The sequence below is a fragment of the Acinonyx jubatus genome, chromosome C2 (assembly GCF_027475565.1).
Source record: "Acinonyx jubatus isolate Ajub_Pintada_27869175 chromosome C2, VMU_Ajub_asm_v1.0, whole genome shotgun sequence".
Lineage (NCBI taxonomy): Eukaryota > Metazoa > Chordata > Mammalia > Carnivora > Felidae > Acinonyx > Acinonyx jubatus.
The window spans coordinates 71,604,488-71,627,210 of NC_069384.1; the positions used below are offsets into that span (position 1 = coordinate 71,604,488).

At 34.9% G+C, this 22,723-nt stretch overlaps 1 protein-coding gene and 1 pseudogene across 25 annotated transcripts in view; both read right to left on the reverse strand.

Annotated features, from left to right (window-relative positions):
• DLG1 (discs large MAGUK scaffold protein 1) overlaps positions 1-22,723 on the reverse strand; it is a 271,862-nt gene that overhangs the window by 141,274 nt on the left and 107,865 nt on the right. For 18 of the 25 annotated variants that reach the window (XM_027061130.2, XM_027061129.2, XM_015073778.3 and 15 more), the window contains one exon: positions 14,696-14,860. In XM_027061130.2, coding sequence (XP_026916931.1) covers positions 14,696-14,860 — 165 coding nt within the window. Of the gene's footprint in view, positions 1-3,951; positions 5,214-14,695; positions 14,861-22,723 lie in introns of those variants that run through there. The other 7 variants (XM_015073786.3, XM_015073784.3, XM_027061147.2 and 4 more) reach the window with 5 other exon arrangements.
• LOC128315356 (anaphase-promoting complex subunit 15-like) lies at positions 5,836-6,829 on the reverse strand (annotated as a pseudogene).

Below are 22,723 nucleotides of genomic sequence, written 5' to 3' on the forward strand. Positions count from 1 at the left end.
GCTGTAACTCCTAATTACCTACATGTGAATTTGTCCATGGATTATCAAAGTTAAGCAATATAATAATATAATAAAATAATAGCTACTAGGCACTAAGTATGATACATATATTAAATCACTTAATAACAATTAACTTAATGAGGTTGATAATATTATCTTCATTTTTTGGACAGTATGTCCAATGCACAACTCTACAAATTAAGCCTTTTATAATCTAGAATGCATCTGCTTAGGACAAATAATACTCTTTTAATACAAATTAGCCTATATATTTTCCCACATGGGTATCTGAAAAGTGTTTTCCTGTATGTTAATGTAGGACAGGATTTTTCCTCTTAAAAAGTAGACTATTCAACTCTTATTAAAATTTTATTGTTCTTCAGTTATGACAAGTCATCATGTCTGTTCCATTCACTCCCAAGAAAAGAACTGTGTTGTTTTCTGCTTCATTAGGCATGTCATTTGTCTGGGGGAGGGTGGAATCCTGTTAGATTATTTACACTGATCCATGTTAGGGATTTTCAAGTAGTCCAAAATATAGGAACAGTTGCTAAACACACATTCAAAGTGACCTACCACTTCACAGCTGTTCAAAGTTTATATAACTACTATACTCATTAATAAACACTAGTATCGCCCAATAGGCAAAACTTTTTACCTAGGAGCTAATCAAGTATAGCAAAGACTAGAAATACTGTGCTGGAGTTCTTTAAAACCCTCATAAATATATAAATTGGTCCTAGACTGGAAGTGAGCTGAGTGCACTATATAAGTCGGGGAAGGTTGGCATTAAGTGACCCTAACAGGAAGAATAGAGGGAATTCTGAGGTAAGGAAATGAGCGCTTCAAGCACTGTTTTTCTGTATTATTCAAAATTAAGAACTTACGTAGAATGAAGCACAAAATAGAAAAAACTTAAACCAGAGTAAAATAATTAGAAACTCATCTTAATTTAACATTAAAACAAAACAAAACAAATCCAATGTAAACTTCTGGGATATAATCAAATGACAAAAATGAGAAATAGTTTGTAAGCTGTGTAGTTATCATCACTGGGTAGAGATTCAAAGGGGTGAGGAAATCAGGTACATGGGGGATTTGTGTGGCTTCAAGGAAATACTAAGAATGGAAGGGAAGAAAAGGGAAGTACAGAAAGAAATAGGCTACTGTGAAGAACTAAAGGCACTTGTGAGGGAAGGAAAATAAAAATAGGTACCCAGGAGGTTTTGGATTAGGTGCTGTATTCTGGAAGGCCACAAACTAAAAAGGTTCTTGGTAACTGAAATGGAAAATAATTCCATAAACATTTATGGAGCACCAAATATATGCCATGCCCTATCCTAGAAGCTGGGGGTCTTGCCAAAGTTTATAACCACTTAGCTTCCTTATCATTTAAAAAGACATTAATGACTTCATACTAAGTTCCAGATATTACAGTAGAACCTGGCATATAATCTGAGTTATTAACGTGAGTATTTCCATCACACAAGCAATTTAAATGAATTTTTAAAGTAAATAAATTTTCTTTTTATTTATAAAGGATATTTGGGGGGATATTAAATCAGAGTAATGACTTTCAAATTAATAAAACTTCGTTTAATAGCAATTCTCCAAACTGCTAAAAGTATCATGCTGCATAGTTATAAGGAATTAGATTCAAAGTTAATCTTGCTATCAAATCTTAGAAAAAATATTTCTAACAACAGTGAAACAGGAGACCTGGTAATCAGTGCTATTATTTATCAGTTGCAGAACAAAACACTATCATGTACTATCTTCAAAGATATGTAGCATATGCTCAATATATTATGAAATTTCATTAATCTACTTTGCTTATAACAATATGTAAATCCTTCTGGTGCTACAAAATAAAACTGCAAGCCATGGGTCAGTAGATGAAACAGAAAAATGTATTCTAGCATCAACCAAGACCAAAATATGTCTAACGTTCTATCTCAGTCCTATTGTATTTTATCCAGTAAAATGAATTCCAGTGAGTTACAAGAAAAGACTTGGATACACAAAATACCTAACTCATCAGTTAGAAAAACCCATAGAATGAAAAATGATATGATGGCACGCTAGAGCAGGAGAAATAAAAGCTAAAACCTCTGACCTCATGTCTACATTTCTAGAGATGAAATACAAAGATAACGAAAAAGTAACAAAAAGAGATGTGAAAGAAATAAAAACTAAGTCATGTATCAGTATACACAAATGACCTGAAACAAATGGGAGAAAAATAAAATTTTAAATGGCTTTGTAGGATTAATTGCAAATAGTGTTTTTATTGAAAACTATTGTATTTATTTCTATTTTAGTGCAATAGCAACTTTTTCTCCAACTCCTAACTGTAATATAATTCATTGGTTTCAATAGTTTTATATGTGAACTATTTTGTTTGTCTTTTCATTTGTATGCCCCTAATAAGATGAATTATGTATCCGTGGTAGCATGTATGTGTATGTATACATATACAGTACTGTTTATTTATATAAACTACATGTAAGTTTTAAGTCTATCTTTTTTTACTGACAATGGAAAAAATATTCATTTAAGATTAATCTATAATGAATAACAACACCAAGCCTTAGTCTTTGCATCTCTTTTTGGTATGTGCAACTGTAGTAAAAATCAAGTTAGTTAAATTCTTTGGGCAGTAGTCAACCTAAGAGTTAAATCATATTGTTGCCTCTGAAGAAGTTTTGATTATAACTAATATCAGTACCTAAAAACAATTATGACTCCCTAATCCAGTAATTCCATTTCTTTCACACATGTAAGCAAAATAAGTACAATTTATCATGTAAGAAATATGACATTATCTTAAAATTAAAACTACTGAAAGACAATTCAAGTAATCAAAAGCAACAAAGAAGCTGTTGACAGTTTATATTTATTGTGCTGCTTCTAATAAAAAAAGAGATGGCTTTAAAGAAATGTATTTTTAAAAAGCACTGGGATATGTGTATGAATTTTATTAAGTATTACTGATATTAAGTATATACTGATGTCAAATGACAAAAGCATTCTCCTTATTTTTATATGACTATTTCTTTTCATTTTTACTAAAGTTGAATGAGTATCTATTAAAGTATTTTAAAATATGAATAGCTCTCAACCTCCTTTAATGTCAAATAAATATTTCACCTAAATTATTAATTTTCTATTTTCCCACTATTTTCAAAACTCATTTCCTCAAAAAGATTTGGTTTTATGTGTTTTGTTTTTTTTTTAATTTGGAAGATTTTTAGTGCTTGGTCATCTCTTTAAAAACTGTCAATTGACTATTTGAAAAAATATTCCTACAATTGTGTAATTTCACAAGTTTAATGCTTTTAAATTAACCCTAGATAATGTATATTTATATAATGTATATTATAGAATGTATATTTATACAAATATATATTTAATTATTTGAATAAACCATAATTTAATATAACTTTTTAAGATATAAGTATATATAGCAACAGCCAACTACTCCATTTATTCTCAAAACACTAGAAAATAAAAATATTTCAAATTATCTTCTGTTTCTGTACCATAACAATCTCCCCAGCATATCTTATGACATACAAAAGCTAAACAAACGGGTATTTTCTTTGGTTAGACATCATAGTTTACAGGATTTAAGTCTAAAAATAAGGAGACAAGCATTATTAATTTACATTTTAATTTATGTATCAATGGTTTGTATTTTTAGAGAAGTCCCTCAACAGAATCAGAGACTGTTTTGTTTGGTATTACATAAGAGCAAAAGAGAAAATATTTTTTGTTTCCTCTTTCATGCTAAAGACCTACATAGATGGACTGAAAACATACATTTCTGCGCATCCAAGGTTTCAGTGCAGAAGACTATATTTTTAATAACAAGAAATTTATACTAACACATTTGCAAAGTAAACATAAACCGAAATATACTGAAAATAATTTCAACAAGTGGTATGTTACCTGGGTGGAGCTGGTGGCTACCGAGATGCAGTCAATAAAGCTGTGTCTTCGAGTGAAAAATGCAACTATCTGCTGCCAGCGTGAAGGTTCTGGCTCTGCTTGCAGTTCATCTGATGAACCCTTTTTTGCCCAGTGTTTCTGCTTTGGGCCTACTGAGCCATGGCTAGAGCTAGTATTGCCTCCTCGACTGGCGCGAGAGTATAGAAGTGTGTTGTTCCCGAAAATGTAATTCATCTCTGCAGCCCTGCAGGTGGTTGCCAAGCAGTCTTACTTCTCTACCAGCTGCTGAGTGGTGAATGATCGGTAAAAACTGCAGCTAGAATTACAGCAGCATCACTTGGAGATCAGGGAAAATAAAAACCTTGAGAAATGATGCTCATTTTCTCTGTAATTTCTTCCCATGAAAGAGCTTGTATCTTTCCTCTGTACCTGTTAGTTGTATGATGGCTGAGTTTATATTTGCAGACAAAAAAGACGGCATAAGGTTGATGTCTTTCTCATGATTATTTTTTCACCAGCGTCTGCAGGAACCAAAAGCTGTTCTTTTGTTAGCTGATAACTAGACGGAATGAAATCCAGGAAGTGAGGTCGATTAGCAGGTAAAGAAGGATGTTAGAAACACTGGACTACCAAGACCCTTTGGGGCTGCCTGATTTAATGCACAGGGTGGAGAAACCCTGGATTAGCAAGTTTCAATCTCAGTCTGTAGTAAAATCCAATGGCATCTTCACTGCTCAAATTGTAAGTATGAACTGAATTTAAAATACAAAAGGATTCTCTTGCCAACAGTTCTGATTGTTTAAATAATTTTACTAAAGGAGACTCTGTCATTCACGTAAATTTCCACATCAGGAAGGAGCTCACCTTAATTAGATTCTAAGTTTTTTAAAGGTACTGTCTACATTCAACTCTAAGCATCTAATAATGATAGAGAAAACTCCATTTGTAATGTGGCATGATTATTTTATGTAATGTATTGGCTCTTAACGCTTTGATAATTGAGTCTGGAGATAGAAACAAATTAATTAGCAAAATAAATATGTGGCTTCTGGAATTTTTGTGTTAAAAAATAAACTGTTAAATGATTAGCCTAACCTCGCTTATATATCATAAACACTGATTAAAAAGTTATGAATTTTTAAAAATGCAAAAAAACTAAAAGTAAATTTTTTGTTTTATAACCAGTGAAGCATGTTTTATCCAACACTACATAAATAATACTCTGGTTCACTAAATAACATTGTCTGATTCCTAAGTAGTCATTTTCCTTTTTTCTAAAAAATTTTTAGGGTGGAATGGGCGGGGGGAGAGACAGAGACAGACAGACAGGGAGGGAGGGAGGAAGGGAGAATATCTTAAGCAGGCTCCATGCTAAGCATGGAGACTAACACTAAGGTTAGATCCCACGAGCCTGGGATCACAGCCTGAACTGAAAATCAAGAGTGGCTTAACTGACTGACTGAGCTACCCAGGTGCCCCTAAATAGTCATTTTCTAACATCTAATACTAGGTCTCTTTCTTTCCTTTTTAAATTTTTTTTTAATGTTTATTTATCTTTGACAGAGAGACAGACAGAGCATGAGCAGGGGAGGGGCAGAGAGAGAGGGAGACACAGAATCTGAAGCAGGCTCTGAGCTGTCAGCATGGAGCCCGACGCGGGGCTTGAACTCACGCACAGTGAGATCATGACCTGAGCCAAAGTCGGACACTCAACAGACTGAGCCACCCAGGCGCCCCACCAGGTCTCTTTCTCAACAGAGTAGTCCACCTCAGAATCACCTAGGATGCTGGTTAAAAATGCCGACTGGTATCCCCTCCCCACCAGAATTTTTTGGGGTAAGAGGGATATGGAAATTTTCATTTTAAAAAAGCCCCCTAAGTGACTTTTTTTTTTTTTAATCAATCCTGTGTCTTTATTAATGGGAGTTAGAAAGAGACTATACTCGGCAACCAAGGGGTGAGGTAATGGGCAGAAAGGTGGGGTGGGCTCAGGCTCTGGAGATTCAAGGGCAAAGTGATGGTCTAGGAGGGGCCAAGGAGACCAACCAGTTCTTGGCAGCAGCTGAAGAGATACCCAAGGGTGAGCTTTCGGGCACTGGGGCAATCAGCTGGTTCTGCAGGGGGTGCAGGGTAAATTGGCATGGCCTGGAATTTCCCTGAGGCCACCCTGCCTGGTCTACCTAGATCATCCACTGGTCCTGATCCTGTTCATTGCCTTCTATTCCACCTCACTGACCTCTCCATCATCAGGTGACTCATTGTAGTTATTCATCTCATCCATGTCCTGCATGTCCTCATCAACCTCTGAGTCCTCTTCACTACCCTCCTCATCTTCATCCTCCTCTTCCTCGTCGTCATAGTGCTCTGAGGCCAGCTTGCTGATAGGTACCAGATTGTCTTTCTCTGCAATGCTCTGGAGCCAGGCCTGATGCTGTTGTTGTTGCTGCTGCAGCTCTGTCTCCTCCACGCAGGGTCAATCCAGATTAAACCACAGTGTCTCAGTCACACAGAGGAAGAGTGAGGGAGTGAGGGAAACAAGGTGGATATGGCTCCTAGACTGAGGTAAAGGGCCAGGTGAATCCAGCTTTCAGATGTATTTGGTTTTAGTTATTCGGTTAGTTTGATTAGGTGATGGGATGGAGTAGAAGGTAGCAGGGAAATAGCTCTTCCTTGTGGGAATCAGACAGACCTGGGTTTGAATCCTGGCTCCACCACTTACTAGCTGTTTGACCTCGGCCAAGTCACTTAACCTCTCTGAGCCTCAGTTTCCTCATGTCTAGTTCTACTTTTGCCCTAATTCATTTGACCAATCCTGGGCCAGCCGCTGTACTTCTGTGAACCTCAGCTTCCCGGCCTGTGTCACTGACACAACACCCATTCTTACAACCAGTAAATATGAGGCAAGAGACTGAGGCTCCAAAAGCCCCCTAAGTGACTTTTAAGCAACCTGAAGTTTGAGAACCACAGGCTCCTAAGTCTGTCCTTCTAACACTGCTATATTAGTATGTAATATGTGGTCATTTAAAAACAATATATGAATAAAAGTACTGCTTGATAATATACTAATGATAGAGTAATTTACTTTTTAGGTTGCTATAAACTCATCACAAGTCCTAACCTCAGCCATACACTTTTTCAGATGTGGACTGACAAAATCTTGCTTACTGTGTGCTTACCAGCACCAACTAAATGCAGCCTAATGGAAAGTAGTATTGGCAAACTATAACCTCCAGATCCATTGCAAACCCTAATTCAGCAAGCAAAGATACTAATACTCTACAATTCCATCTCCAAAAATACAGATACATGTCCAATAAGGGTTGAGAGTCATGTGGGACTTTTGAGACTTAAGATGCTTTGTGATAGAGATTATAGCACAAAGTTTGGTCTTCTTCCCAAGGACTCTGCAGATAGTAGCTGGCAATTTTGTGGCCCTAGACAGAATGGTTCTAACCATTTGGGGGTAGGGGAAGAGAGGAAAACACTAAGAGTAAACAGAGAACTAAGTGTAGGAAAAAAGTAAAACTTCCTTAAGAAAAAAACCAGAAAAATAACAAAAAAATAGTAGTAATATTGACCAGGTACTTAATTAACAACTAGTTAGTATGATTTCAACGAATGCTCCAGTAATTGGTTTGGCCCTAAATTATGTGCCATGATGATCCAGGTCTGATAAAAACCTGAGATGGGGAGGGAAGCACTAGAATTGATGTAGATTCTGTTATTCTGGATTGGCATGGATAAGGATTTTTTTTTTTAAGTTTATTTATTTATTTTGAGAGAGAGAGAAAACACGTGCACTCACGCAAGAACACGGGAGAGGTAGAAAGAGGTAAGAGAGGTAGAGAGAGAGAGAGAGAGAGAGAGAGGGAGAGAGAGAGAATCCCAAGCAGGCTCTGCACTGTGAGCACAAAGCCCGATGAGTGGCTTGAACTCATGAAACATGAAATCATGACCTGAGGCGAAATCAAGAGTTGGACGCTTAACTGACTGAGCCACCCAGGCGCCGCTGGATAGGATTTTGTACACAAATGCTTAATGCAAATTTCCTACTTACAGTGCAATTATAATACAGACAATGAACAGTAAGCCATTTGTGTACATAGAATTCCTATCCTAGGGAGCCAAACAGCTCAAAAATAATCTAAAGCTGATAGGTCACGCATTCCATCTCATATATCCTCTAAGTACTAGGAAAAGTACTTTTCAATGCATGGATTTTCAAATCCATTGATATTAACAAAGCAACTATGAGATTTGGAAGGGCTTCTTTATGAAACTGACCTGTTATCTAAGCTACAAAAATCTAGGATCATCTCATCCATTGCCCAGTAGTCAATACTGCATACAAAACCTATGTGTACCTAAATCACAACTGATTTCATAGGATTTGACTGAGAGATCAAAGGTGACCAATTCCTCACTGATTTCTGCTTTAGAATAGCCCTACTCATATAGCAGAGTTGAAAATAAACTCTATTCCATTAAAACAAAATTTAAGCAATCATTAGGGAACCTGGAAAGTCTATTTAAAATAATGAATTAAAAAAATACACAATGTCAAAATCACTGAATAATTATTAACATTTAAATATGATTTTAACATTCTTTTTTCTGTACAGTTCACTTTTAGTCAAAAAATGATGATAATATTAACTATAATAGAACTCTAAACAATAAAGCTTAAGTAAACTGAATATATCCACTTAGCGGATTATTACATAACCTAAAATACGATTTTGAAAAACTTATGACTGTGAGAAATTTATTTCATAACATGAAATGAAAGTAAGGACCATTCAGAAATATATACAGAATAAGTAGGCCCTCAATTTGCTCACCATTCCAAGTTCAAAAAATAAACTCACAAGTCTTCAGGTATAGTAACAAAGGCAAGGATTAAATAATCTCAGTAAAAAATGTAACAGGTTGAGAGGAAAAACAATATTAAAACTCTAAAATACTAAATAAATAAATAAATTACTAAGTAACTGCAAAGCTAATATACTGTAAATGCAACATAATAGGTATTTTCCTTACACTTTTATCTTTATGATCTGGCCTATTAAATTTCAAAATGTACAACTGTACTAAGAGAAGACTTTAAATAATTTTTTAAACAAAACAAAAAACACACAGTTCACCTATTTCTCCCATTTCCCTGTGTCTTATAGCCACCAATCTTTTGTCCATATTATAACAGAGATCACTGGTATTTGTCTTTCTCTGACTTATTAACATAGTGCCCTCAAAGTCAAACCATGTTGTCACAAAAGGCAAAATTTCATTCTCTTTGACCACATGTACAAAGTTTTCTTCAACCATTCTTCCACTGATGGATACTTAGGTTGTTTCCATATCTTGGCTACCATAAATAATGCTGCAATGAACATGGGGGTGCATGTATCTTTTTGAATTAGTGTTTTCATTTTCTTCAAATAAATACACAGAAGCAGATCTGCTGAATCATATGGTAGTTTTATTTTTAATTTTCTGACGAACTTCCATAGTATTTTCTATAATGGTTTCACCAATTTGCATTCCCACCAACAGTACATGAGGGTTTCTTGCCAACACTTATTATTTCTTGTCCTTTTGTTAACAGTCATTCTAAAAGGTGTGAGGTAATATCTCACTGTGGTTTTGACTTGCACTTCCCTGATGATTAATGATGTTGTGTATCTATGTTTTCATGTACCTGTTGGCTATCTGAGGTCTTCTTTGGAAAAAATGAATATTCAGATCTTCTGGCATTTTTTTAGTCAGTTTTTTTTTTTTTTTTGCTATTGAGTTGTAGGAGTTCCTTATGTATTTTGGATATGGCTCCTTATCCATTAATTATCAATGATTTGCCATTATTTTCTCCCATTCAGTAGTATGCCTTTTCATCTTGGTGGCATGGCTTCCTTTGCTGAGCAGAAAGCTTTTTAGCTTGATGTAATCCCATTTAGTTTATTTTTGCTTTTGTTTCTTTTGCTTATGGTGTCATTTTCAAAAAATCATCACTGAGACCTATGTCAAGGAGATTACTGCCTATGTTTTCTTCTAGGACAAGACTAAGCTGAGAAGACTGATGACACAGATGGGTTATTTGCTTAGAAAAACTCTGATCATATACCAATACCTTCTGTCTGAGCACCATCTTGTGGTCAAACTGTATGCAAACCATAAGCTTACCTTAATACATCAGGGCCATCCAAAAAAGAGAAGATAAAATTCAACAACATTTTAATATATTCCAGAGATGTGAAAACAAAACTCATTTCAAAAGGTATGCATAATATACTCAAAATGGGAAAGATTCTATTCCTGTACTAGTTTAATAGGCATATATTTGCTTATGACTATCTTTTCTGTTACCCTCACTTCTCACATTTGAAAAACTACCAACTACTGCTAGTGATTTCATTTGATACTGTTCTCAGTACTACTGGATGAAATGTATCCAGGCTAGGAGAGATACTTATTTAAAATAATTACCTGTTAACACACTGTTCTATCTTCAATTTCAAGTCCTGCTTAACTATGTTTACTTTTGCACATATTGATTTGAACATAAGTTTCCTGGTCATTGACAACAAAGCCAAATATAATTCCCTCAATGATCAATGCAACATCCCATACCAAGCTGCCTCCATGTACCTACTGCCCTCCTTGTCACTTCATCCTGACTTAAATATATTTTGAAACAGGCTGGACTTTTATTTATTCAATTTACTGTTTACCATTTTTCCTAATTCTCAGCTCATTTTCTGTTTTAGGAACCTTGACACTGTTCTTATTATAATATACTATTATATTTATAACTGTTTAAAATGTAAGCTTTTAAAAAAGATTCTTATACACCACAAAAATTTATCCACTATGTCTTTTTCTTCCATTTTCACCATTATACTGACAATTTCTTCCTTCATACTGCCCAGGACTGGCAAGAAAGTTTCCCTTTCAGAGTCTTAAATCATAATCACCTTCAGGTTAAATAAGGCCTGAATAAAGTAACTTTCAATCACTATCTTATTTCATTCATTATTTCAGTAATACGAACCAGCACCAGCACTGCAAGAACCTAATAGATTATTTTCATAGCACATTTTATGGTGGCAAACCCCTCATAAGGCCACTCATCAGCTCAGGATTGAGGCCCTTCACACCTTACACTCATTTCCGAATAAGTTCCCTAAGCTACAGTATCATGAACCTTCCTGTATTTTTACCCTGATTATCACCCTGCTACTATACTTATTTTCCCCAGTAACTGCCTTCTCCTCTGAATTGGCATCTTGTGCACACCCTTCAACACTTTATCCAAAAGTCAATTTTCTTTTTTCAGACACCTCCAAAAATTCAGTTTTTCTCTTTATTTTCTCATGTTATATATTGTTATCTCTATAAAAAATACTAATCACTGAAATCTAACAGTTACTAGCATAGATATTTAATAAATGCTAAACGTGTATTATTTAATAATCAAAACTAATATTCTAGCAGGTGATATTTTTCCAAAATCATATAATCAACTTTATTTAAAAGTTTTCAAAAATTTACACAATAGTCAATGAGAAAGTTCACTTCTGCTAGATCCTCTACTAGCTATTGGTGCACTCAATCTTATATTTAGTTTAGCAATGCCCAGGGTCAACTGTGAGGGCTTTCCACGTATTCTTTAATGTTCATCAGTTTGTTTATATTTAACTTTTAAAAAGGGGGTGGGACGCTCACTGCCCATGCCTCTATCAGAATCTGCATATATACAGAAGTAACTACCAAAACACCTACCAAGACTGAGGAGTTGAGTGTGTGCAAACTGGCTTTGCATAGTTTATAACAATCAGAATGACCAGATATTCAAAATATCAGAAACAAAGAATTACACCTACCTGGGAGAATTTTTTGACTAAAGTAATAGGTTATATTAATTCAGGCAACAGAAACTACGCACAGACTGACAAGAACAGCATATAAAGCAGGACACAGTGCTTCCCATTCAAGTGTTCTAAAGTTATGTTATTCAGAATGAGGATAGAAGAGATTTCTTGAGATTTTTGTAAGTTAAAAATGTGTATTAAAATTTCTAGGATAACCATTAAAGGAAGAGAAACAAATGGAAATTGGACATGAGAAAATATAACCTAATGTAAGATATGAAAGGAACAAATGCCTCCTATTGAGATAGAGAAGCTGAAGGAACTACATTTTAGAAAGGTTCCATTTCTGCTGTTTTTCTACTGGAGCCCCCATTTACTCGTGTTCGATATTTTGCACCTGAGTAAAAACCAGAGACACTAAGTTCCCACTCCAAGGAGGAAACAAGAAAGTTCACCATTCTCTGGGTTTTGTCCTAGGCCTCCCAAACACCTGATAACACCTAAGAAGAGTCAGATCCCAAACATGTTCCAGGATGTTAGCTTTTAAAGCCTTGGCTGACACTAGCTAGCATCAATACCCTCTACCTTTGATGATTTATAAAACAACACCTATTACTCACCTGACATTTGCCTCTGATTAGACCCTCTGCTGGATTCCTGAAGGAACACATATCCTGGACCCCTTTACAATATAAACCCCAGGCCCCAAGCAACAAAGACACTCATTCTCCTTTCCTTTCGGAGTCTCACAGACATTCCATCTACTATTCTTTACCTGTCACTTATGCTACTCAGTAAACTCTGCTTTCACTTTCTCCAGCTCCTGTTTGATTTTTATCCTGCACAAAGCCAAGTACCCTTTTGGCTGGTCCTGCAGGAACCCCCTTCTGGATTTTTGGACCACCCTGACTGTATCAGTATGTTTAAAAATTAAGCAACATACCTCTAAATAATTCATGGGGCAAAAATAAGTAAGTAAGTAAATAAATAAATAAATAAATAAATAAAGGAAATGTTAGAATAAAAAAAAATTACATGTTAAAACTTGTGGGATACAGCGAAAGTGATATTTAAAGGAAAATTTACAAACTCAAATACTGATACTATTAACAATAAGCAACCAACTTAAGAAACTAGGGAGAAAAAAATAAACCCAAAGAAAGCAGAAGAGAAAAAAATAATCATGGCAAGAGGAGAAAGGGGAAAAGGTAAAAGGAGAATTGTCTATGTCACTAATAGCCAATCGATTTTTTCTTCTTTGTATCTCTCATTTAGTCTCCCAAGGGAAGATCAGACTGCTCCTTACCAAACAAAATCTGTAATTTATATGCAGGCTATCCACACATTTATATTTATAGATGTACATGAACGTGTGTACTATGTAGGTATATGTGTGTGTGAAAACAAGGAGGGTGGGGATAGCAGCACATGGGGGAAGAATACAAGATTTAAAAAGATTTTAATGTTTATTTTATTTTTAAGAGGTGGGGGAGGGGCAGAGAGAGAGAGAGAAGGAGACACAGAATCTGAAGCAGCTCTCAGCACAGGAGCCCAATGTGGGGCTAGAATGCACAAACTGTGAGACCATGACCTGAGCTGAAGTCAGAGGCTTAACCAATGAGCCACCCAGGTGCCCCAAGAACACAAGATTTTTTAAAAAGAGATGAATCTTTGACAAGACCATCTTTTGGCAAGAATGATCAAGGGGGAAAAAAACAAAACAAGGTACAAATAATTACTAGGAATGAAAAAGGGGCCACACTTAAATATGCTATAGACAAAAAAAAACCTCACAGGATATTAATAATATTTTGAAATAAATATGAAATGGATAAATTCCTAGAAAAAAAATAACCTAGCAAAACTATCAATAGAAAATCTAAATGATACAACGATTAAAATTTTTAACCAGTAATACAAAATCATCCCTCAAAGAAAATTATAAAACAGAAGATTTTTACTAGGAAAAAAATTATCCTTATTCACAATACATAAAATCAACAAATGATTAGTAGCCAGAATATATAAAGAACTTATACAAATCAGTAAAAAGGACAACCCAAGACCATATAAATAAGCAAAAATCTTGAGAGTTTATGTATCACAGAAGAGAAAACCTAAATGACCGATATTTTCAACCTTATTATCAAACAGGGAAATGAACATTAAAGTCACAATGAGATACTATTCCAAGCCCAAATATGGCAAAAATAATAACACCACGCACTGATGAGAATATGGATCATTTAAAACTCAAATATTGCTGCTGAAAAGGTAAAGTATACAACCACTTGGAAAATAATCTGGTGTTACCCATGAAGATATTTATACATAACCTATGTTTTTTATAGCATGTTAATAAAAGAAAACTCTAGAGCAGTAAAAATAATCTTAGGAATATAATACTGAGCAAAAGAAGTCAAGTTGAGATTACAGTATACGCTACTTATATAAAATTTAAGATTGGCAAAATAAACAATATATTGATTAGAAATCTAAATATGTGGTAGAGCTCTATAAGAAACCAGGATTGTGGTTATTTCTGAGGGGAGTTAATGCCAGTATTAATGCTCTTTGTCTATAAGTACTAACATTTAAAACAAATTTTTAAAATATTCCAATGTGTAATATTTGAAACAGAAGTTATTTCCTTTGTGGGAATTTTTAGGCTTAGAATCACTGAATAAATTCTTTTAATAAAATGTATCTTTAAAAGTGTTTTTAGAATGCTAATAAATATTATAAAATTCTTATAACTAAGAAACCAGAAATAAGAGGTAAAAATTCTACATAAAAGAATAGTTCTTTCTGAGCATTAGCTATACAAGTAACAAAAGTAATATATAATTCATAGCAACAAAATAAAGTCATCATCTTACCTTTATTGGTGAAATATGAGAATGGGAAACAAATCCATGGACATTCTCAATTTCTGACAGGTTCTTCTCTGAGACATGAACTAATTCTGGACCTATCACCTCATTAGTGATTTGTGGGGATATGTGCTCTTGAGGAGGTGTATCTTCATCCTGATACCGGTATTTCTGTAAGAAAAATTATTAAATATGAAAAGGCCCTGAAAGGCGAAGTGAGTTCAATTTGAATCATGGTTTCATAACTAACCAAATACTCAATAATATTTAACTGTATGAAAAGTGTACTGTATGGTTTAATGCAGAAAGTCTGAGAGAAACAGGCCTCCATTTTAAAGTCATTCCAAATTTTAATAAAATTATTTGATTAAAAATAATTCAGATTCTGGGAAGATGGGTGAATAGGAAGCACAAAGAATTTGTCTTTCCACTTAGACAACAATTACACATGCAGAAACTGTCTGATGTAACTATTCTGGAACTCTGCAATCTGTTGAAGGCTTGCAACTACCAGGGGAAAACATGGGATGGTAAACTGTGATTAATTTAGGTCAAATGTACCACCTCAATTCATCACAGTACTGGAAGTTGCACCCAGAGCAATTAGGCAAGAAAAAAAAATAAAAGGCACCCAAATTGGAAAGGAAGAAGTAAAATGATCTCTGTCTGCAGATGATATAATGTTATATGTAGGAAATCAGCAAAAAAGCTGTTAGAGCTAATGAATTCAGCAAAGTAGCTGGATACAAAGTCAACACAAAATTCAGTTGTGTTTCTATATATAATCTAAAAAGAAAATTACAAAAACAGTTCCATTTACAATAGCATCACAAAGAATAAAATACTTGGGAATAAACTTTACTTGTACAATGAAAACTATAAAATACTGCTGAAAGAAATTAAAGATGACAGAAAAAAATGGAAACACATCCTGTGTTTATAGATTGGAAGACTTAGTATTATTAAGATGTCAATATTACCCAAAGCAATTTACAATCTCTTTCAAAATCCCAATGACATTTTTTGCAGAAAGAGAAAAACCCATTCTAAAATTCATGTGGAATCTCAAGGAACCTGAACTGCCAAAATAATCATGAAAAAGAATAAAGCTGGAGGACTCACACTTCCTCATTTCAAAACTTACTATGAAGCTACAGTATTCAAAACAGTTTGGTACTGGCATAAATACAAATGTACAGACCAATGGAACAGAATAAAAGTCCAGAAATAAACCTTCACATAAATGATCAAATTATTTTCAACAAGGGTGCCAAGACTATTCAATAGGGAAAAGACCATCTTTTCAACAAGCGGTACAAGCGGTAATTCCACTTCTAGAAACTAATCTTAGATATAACATCAGTGAATCACAAACATGTGCATTGTAAAATATATAAAAAATCCCTTTAACTATGAATTTGACTGCTGAAAGTTATTGCACAACCTCCAACATCACCACTTTAAATAACATCCTTCTATGAAATGGTAATTACATGGAAAACAATCAGATTCACATCAATATTTGCCAGTTCATTTAACATGATAGAAGAAATAGAAGATATGTAGAAGATAGAAGAAATGTTTTTACATGTAAACCTCAAATTATTTTCAAAACCAATGAAAAGAATTCTCTAACTTTATCCTGAGTAAGGCTGAAGTTATAAATATACTTTAACAAAGTTTAACATATTTTAACAGTGTTTAAATTTTTTTAACATTTATTTGTTTTTGACAGAGAGAGAATGGGGGGGGGGGAAGGGCAGAGAGAAAAGGAGACATAGAATCTGAAGCAGGTCCAGGCTCTCAGCTGTCAGTCAGCACAGAGCCCAATGCAGGGCTCGAACTCACAACCTGCAAGATCATGACCTGAGCCAAAGTCAGACGCTTAACTGACTGAGCCACCCAGGCACCCCAACACAGTTTAAATGCTCAATTGGGCAGAAACAAAATCTAAGTACTTCTATATCTTAATAGGAGATATAATTATATGGAAGGAAACTTGATTATCATCTTCTCTTTTTTTTCCTTCTCCCCAGGCTCTCCCTCATAATCATCTTTTCATACTTTACGGGTACTCCAAAACTTAATATGTACTTGGGAGAGAGTACATGCAGAAAGATGTTCACTACAGTATAGTTTGGAATGAAGAAAAATTGGAAACAAGCTTCTTATCAATACAACAACAAAAGGTAAATAAATATTGGTACAGTCATTCTACAAAAATTATGTAGATATTAAAATGGGTAAAAATCTACTTATTTTAATAGGAAAAGCTGAAGACATGGATTAATGAATGAGAAAAGCATGTTTTAAGCTAACAAACACAGTATGAACATTTTAAAGCAAAGCAATTCTACACTTATGTATGTGTATGTATATATAATCATATGTATATGCATATGCAGTGTGTATATGTGTGTGTGTGTGTGTGTGTGTGTGTATATATCTTCATGTGTATATGTCTCTGTGTGTATGTCTGTGAATGTGTGTATATACTGAGATGATACCATGTACATTTTCAGATCACAATGCTACGAAACTTGAAATCAACCACAGGAAAAAGTTTGGGAGACCTCCAAATACATGGAGGTTAAAGAACATCTTACTAAAGAATGAATGAGTCAACAGGCAATTAAAGAAGAAATTGAATAAAAAAAAAACACCAAAAAACCCCATACAGATCAATGAAACAAAGAGCTGGTTTTTCAAAAAAAATAAACAAAATTGATAACCCCCTAGCCAGACTTCTCAAAAAGAAAAGACAGAGGACCCAAATAGACAAAATCATGAATGAACATGGAATTATTACAACCAGTCCCTCAGAAATACAAGCAATTATCAGAGAATACTATGAAAAATTACATGCCAAAAAACAGGACAACCTGCAAGAAATGGACACTTTCCTGGACATGTACACACTATCAAAACTCAAAAGGGAAGAAACAGAAAATTTAAACAGACCTATCGCTAGTGAAGAAATTGAATCAGTTACCAAAAATCTCCCAACAAACAAGAGTCCTGGACTGGATGGCTTCCCAGGGGAATTCTACCAGACATTTAAAGCAGAGTTAATACCTATCCTTCTCAAGCTGTTCCAAAAAATAGAAATGGAAGGAAAACTTCCTGACTTATTCTATGAAGCCAGCATTACCTTGATTCCCAAACCACACAGAGACCCCACAAAAAAAAAGAGAATTACAGGTCAATATCCCTGATGAACATGGATGCAAAAATTCTCAACAAGATACTAGCAAATTGAATTCAACAACATATTAAAATAATTATTCACCATGATCAAGTGGGATTCATTCCTGGGCTGTAGGGCTGGGTCGATATTCGCAAACCAATCAATGTGATACATCAATGTGAGGCTGAAGTTATAAATATACTTTAACAAAGTTAAAAGATCATATGATCATATGATCAAAAGATCATATGACAGGATATGATCCCGTCAATAGATGTAGAAAAAGCATTTGACAAAATACAGCATCCCTTCTTAATAAAAACCCTCAAGAAAGTTGGGATAGAAGGAACATACCTAAACATCATAAAAGTCATATATGAAGAGCCCATAGCTAATATCATCCTCAATGGGGAAAAACTGAGAAGTTTCCCCCTGAGATCAGGAACACAACAGGGATTTCCACTCTCACCGCTGTTGTTTAACATAATGTTGGAAGTCCTAGCATCAGCAATCAGACAACAAAGTGAAATAAAGGCATCAAAATTGGCCAAGAAGTTAAACTTTCACTTTTTGCAGAAGACGTGATACTCTACACAGAAAACCCGAAAGATTCCACCAAAAGTCTGTTAGAACTGATACAAGAATTCAGCAAAGTCGCAGGGTACAAAATCAAGGTACAGAAATCGGTTGCATTTCTATACATCAATAATGAAGCAAAAGAAAGAGAAATCAAGAAATTGATCCCATTTATAATTGCACCAAGAACCTTAAAATACCTAGGAATAAGCCTAACCAAAGATATAAAAGATCTGTATGCTGAAAACTATAGAAAACTTATGAAGGAAATTGAAGAAGACACAAAGAAACAGAAAAACATTCCATGCTCACAGATTGGAAGAATAAATATTGTTAAAATGTCAATACTACCCAAAGCAATCTACACATTCAATGCAATCCCAATCAAAATTGCACCAGCATTCTTCTCCAAGCTAGAACAAACAATCCTAAAATTTGTATGGAACCACAAAAGACCTCAAATAGCCAAAGTAATATTGAAAAAGAAAACCAAAGCGGGAGCATCACAATCCTAGACTTTAGCTTCTACTACAAAGCTGTAATAATCAAGACAGCATGGTATTGGCACAAAAACAGACACATAGACCAATGGAATAGAGAACTCAGAATTGGACCCACAAATGTATGGCCAACTAATCTCTGACAAAGCAGGAAAGAGTATCCAATGGAAAAAAGACTGTCTCTTTAGCAAATGATGCTGGGAGAAATGGACAGCAACATGCAGAAGAATGAAACTAGACCACTTTCTTATATCACACACAAAAATAAAATGGATGAAAGACCTAAACGTGAGACAGGAAACCATCAAAACCCTAGAGGAGAAATCAGGCAACAATCTCTTTGACCCCAGCCACAGCAATTTCTTGCTCGACACATCTCCAAAGGCAAGGGAATTAAAAGCAAAAATGAACTACTGGGACCTCATCAAAATAAAAAGCTTCTGCACTGCAAAGGAAACAATCAACAAAACTAAAAGGCAACCGACAGAATGGGAGATATTTGCAAATGACATATTGGATAAAGGGTTAGTATCCAAAAATCTATAAAGAACTTATCAAACCCAACACCCAAAAAAATAAATAATCCAGTGAAGAAATGGGCAGAGACATGAATAGACACTTTTCCAAAGAAGACATCCAGATGGCCAACAGACATGTGAAAAGATGCTCAACATCACTCACTATCAGGGAAGTACAAATCAAAACCACACTGAGATACCACCTCACACCAGTCAGAGTGGCTAAAGTTAACAACTTAGGAAACAATAGATGCTGGCGAGGATGTGGAGACACAGGAACCCTCTTGCACTGTTGGTGGCAATGCAAGCTCGTTACAGCTGCTCTGGAAAACATTGTGGAGGTTCCTCAAAAAATTAAAAATAGAACTACCCTATGACCCAGCAACAGCACTACTAGGAATTTATCCAAGCATACAGGAGTGCTGATTCATAGGGCATATGTACACCAATGTTTATAGCAGCGCTTTCAATAATAGCCAAATTATGGAAAGAGTCTAAATGTCCATCAACTGAAGAATGGATAAAGAAGATGTGGTTGATATATACAATGGAATACTACTTGGCAATGAGAAAGAATGACATCATGCCATTTGCAGCAATGTGTATAGAACTGGAAGGGATTATGCTAAGTAAAATAAGTCAGTCAGAGAAAGACAGGTATCATATGTTTTCACTCATATGTGGATCTTGAGAAACTTAACAGAAGACCATGGGGGAAGGGAAGGGTTTGAAAAAAAACACAGTTACAAACAGAGAAGGAGGGAGGCAAACCATAGGAGACTCTTAAATACAGAGAACAAACTGAGGGTAGATGGAGAGGTGGGGGAGAGAGGAAAACGGGTAATGGGCATTGAGGAGGGCACTTGTTGGGATGAGCACTAGGTGTTGTATATAAGCGATAAACCACAAGAATCTGTCCCCAAAAGCAAGAGCACACTTTACACACTGTATGTTAGCCAATTTGACAAATTATATTAAAAATAAAAAATACATTAAAAAATAATAAACTGGGGCTTCCCAGTAAAAATCACTCTATACTCATGGAACCATTCAATGTGGTCCTCTGGCTTCTGTATTTCCTGCAAAGTGGCAGCTAAATGCAATAACCTGATCAGTCTCATGTGTAATCCTTTTGGCAAGAATACAGTTGGTACTGTGTCCTCTTATTAAGAAGCACATAGGGGCACCTGGGTGGCTCAGTCGGTTGAGCGTCCGACTTCAGCTCAGGTCACAATCTCGCGGTCCGTGAGTTCGAGCCCCGCGTCGGGCTCTGGACTGATGGCTCAGAGCCTGGAGCCTGCTTCCGATTCTGTGAATCCCTCTCTCTCTGACCCCCCGTTCATGCTCTGTCTCTCTCTGTCTCAAAAATAAATAAACTTAAAAAAAAAAATTAAAAAAAAAAAAAGAAGCACATAATGTCTGGTTATGTCTTTTTGTGATGTTAGCAGGCCTTGATATTCAATGCCTAAATCAATTCATTCACTGGGGGCTGCAAAATGGTAACAATCTAATTCTACTATTTCATTTTCATGTATTAAATGGTATACATATATAAAAAAATATTTCCCTTCACCTACTACTTAGTTACCTAAGTATGGTTCACACATGAACTTACCAGTTTTAAAGACATATTAAAAAAAATAAAACTGGTTTCCTATCACCCTCTTAAAGCAATGAAGAGGTTTTTAGATATTATTGAATGCACTACTGGTCAAAATCGCATTTGGCTTTTTTTCAGCAAATGACAGGCTGATCCTAATATTCAGATGGGGTTGCATAAGACCCAGAATAGTTAAAACAATCTTTACACAGGAAAGCAAAGTAGAGGACCCACGCATCCCCATTTCAAGACAATCTACAAAGCTATATTAGTCAAGATGGTGATACTGGTGTAACGATAGACATGTATCAAGGGAGCAGAATTAAAAGTAGAGAAACATACCACTATGTTTATAGTCAACATGGGTGCCAAGAGAATTTAATGAGGGAAAGAACAGTCGTTTCAACAAATGATGCTGAAACAACTGGAAGGAAAGTAATTAAATAAGACCTCTAACACTATGTACAAAAACTAATTCAAAATGGATCAAGACCTAAATATAAGAGCTAAAACATAAAACTCCTAGAAGAAAACATAAGTATACATCTTTATAACCTTGGATTCGGCAATGTTTCCTACTTGCAATATCTAAATCACATGAAACCAAAGGAAAAAAAACAGGTAAATTTGATTCAATATAAATGAAAAACTTTGTTCACCAAAGAGCACTATCAAAAAAGTGAAAACCCACAGTATGGGTGAAATTATTTGCACATCATTTTTTGGTAACACTATCTAGAATACATAGTGTATCTGATAAGTCTCCTGAATACATAATGAATCCTTACAGCTCAACACTAAAAAGACAACTCAATTTTAAAATGGGCAAAGGATTTAAACAGACACTTCTCCAAAGATATATAAATAGCCAGTAAGTACACACACAAAAAAGCTCAACCATCATTTGTTATTGCAAAAATGCAAACCAAAACCACAATGAGTTATCACTTCATATCAACTAGGATGGTCATAATAAAAAAGACTGAAAATATAATACATTTTGGTGAGGATATGGAGAAATGAGAATCCTCAGTGCTGGGCAGGGAGAGGGAGGAGGAATAAAATAGTATAGCCATTCCAGAAAACATTTTGGCAGTTCCTCAAAAGGTAAAAAGAGTTACCATGTGACTGAGTAATTTCACTCTAACTAGACTATCCAAGAGAACTGAAAAGGTGTACCCACACAAAAACTTGTACACCAATATTCATAGTATTATTATTCGTAACAGCCCCAAAGTGGAAACAACCCAAATGTCTATCAATTTATAAATGGATAAACAAAATGTGGTATATTCATACAATGGAATATTATTCATATTTACATATCCTACAACATGAAACTTTGAAAGTACACTAAGTGAAAAAAGCTGGAAACAAAAAGCCATAGGCTGTATAACTACGTTTATATGAGACATTCAGAATAGGCAAGTTCATAGAACTTGATAAGTGATTTTCAAAGACTGGGAGAGGATGAAATAGGAACCAACTGCTGGTAGGTACAGAGTTTTTTTTTCGGTGATGAAAATGTTCTGAAGTTAGTAATGATGGCTATACAACCTTGTGCACAAAACTATACACTTTAAAGAGGTGAATGTTACAGTATGTGAATAGATTAATTTTAAAACTATTATTAAAATGTCATCAGGGGCACTT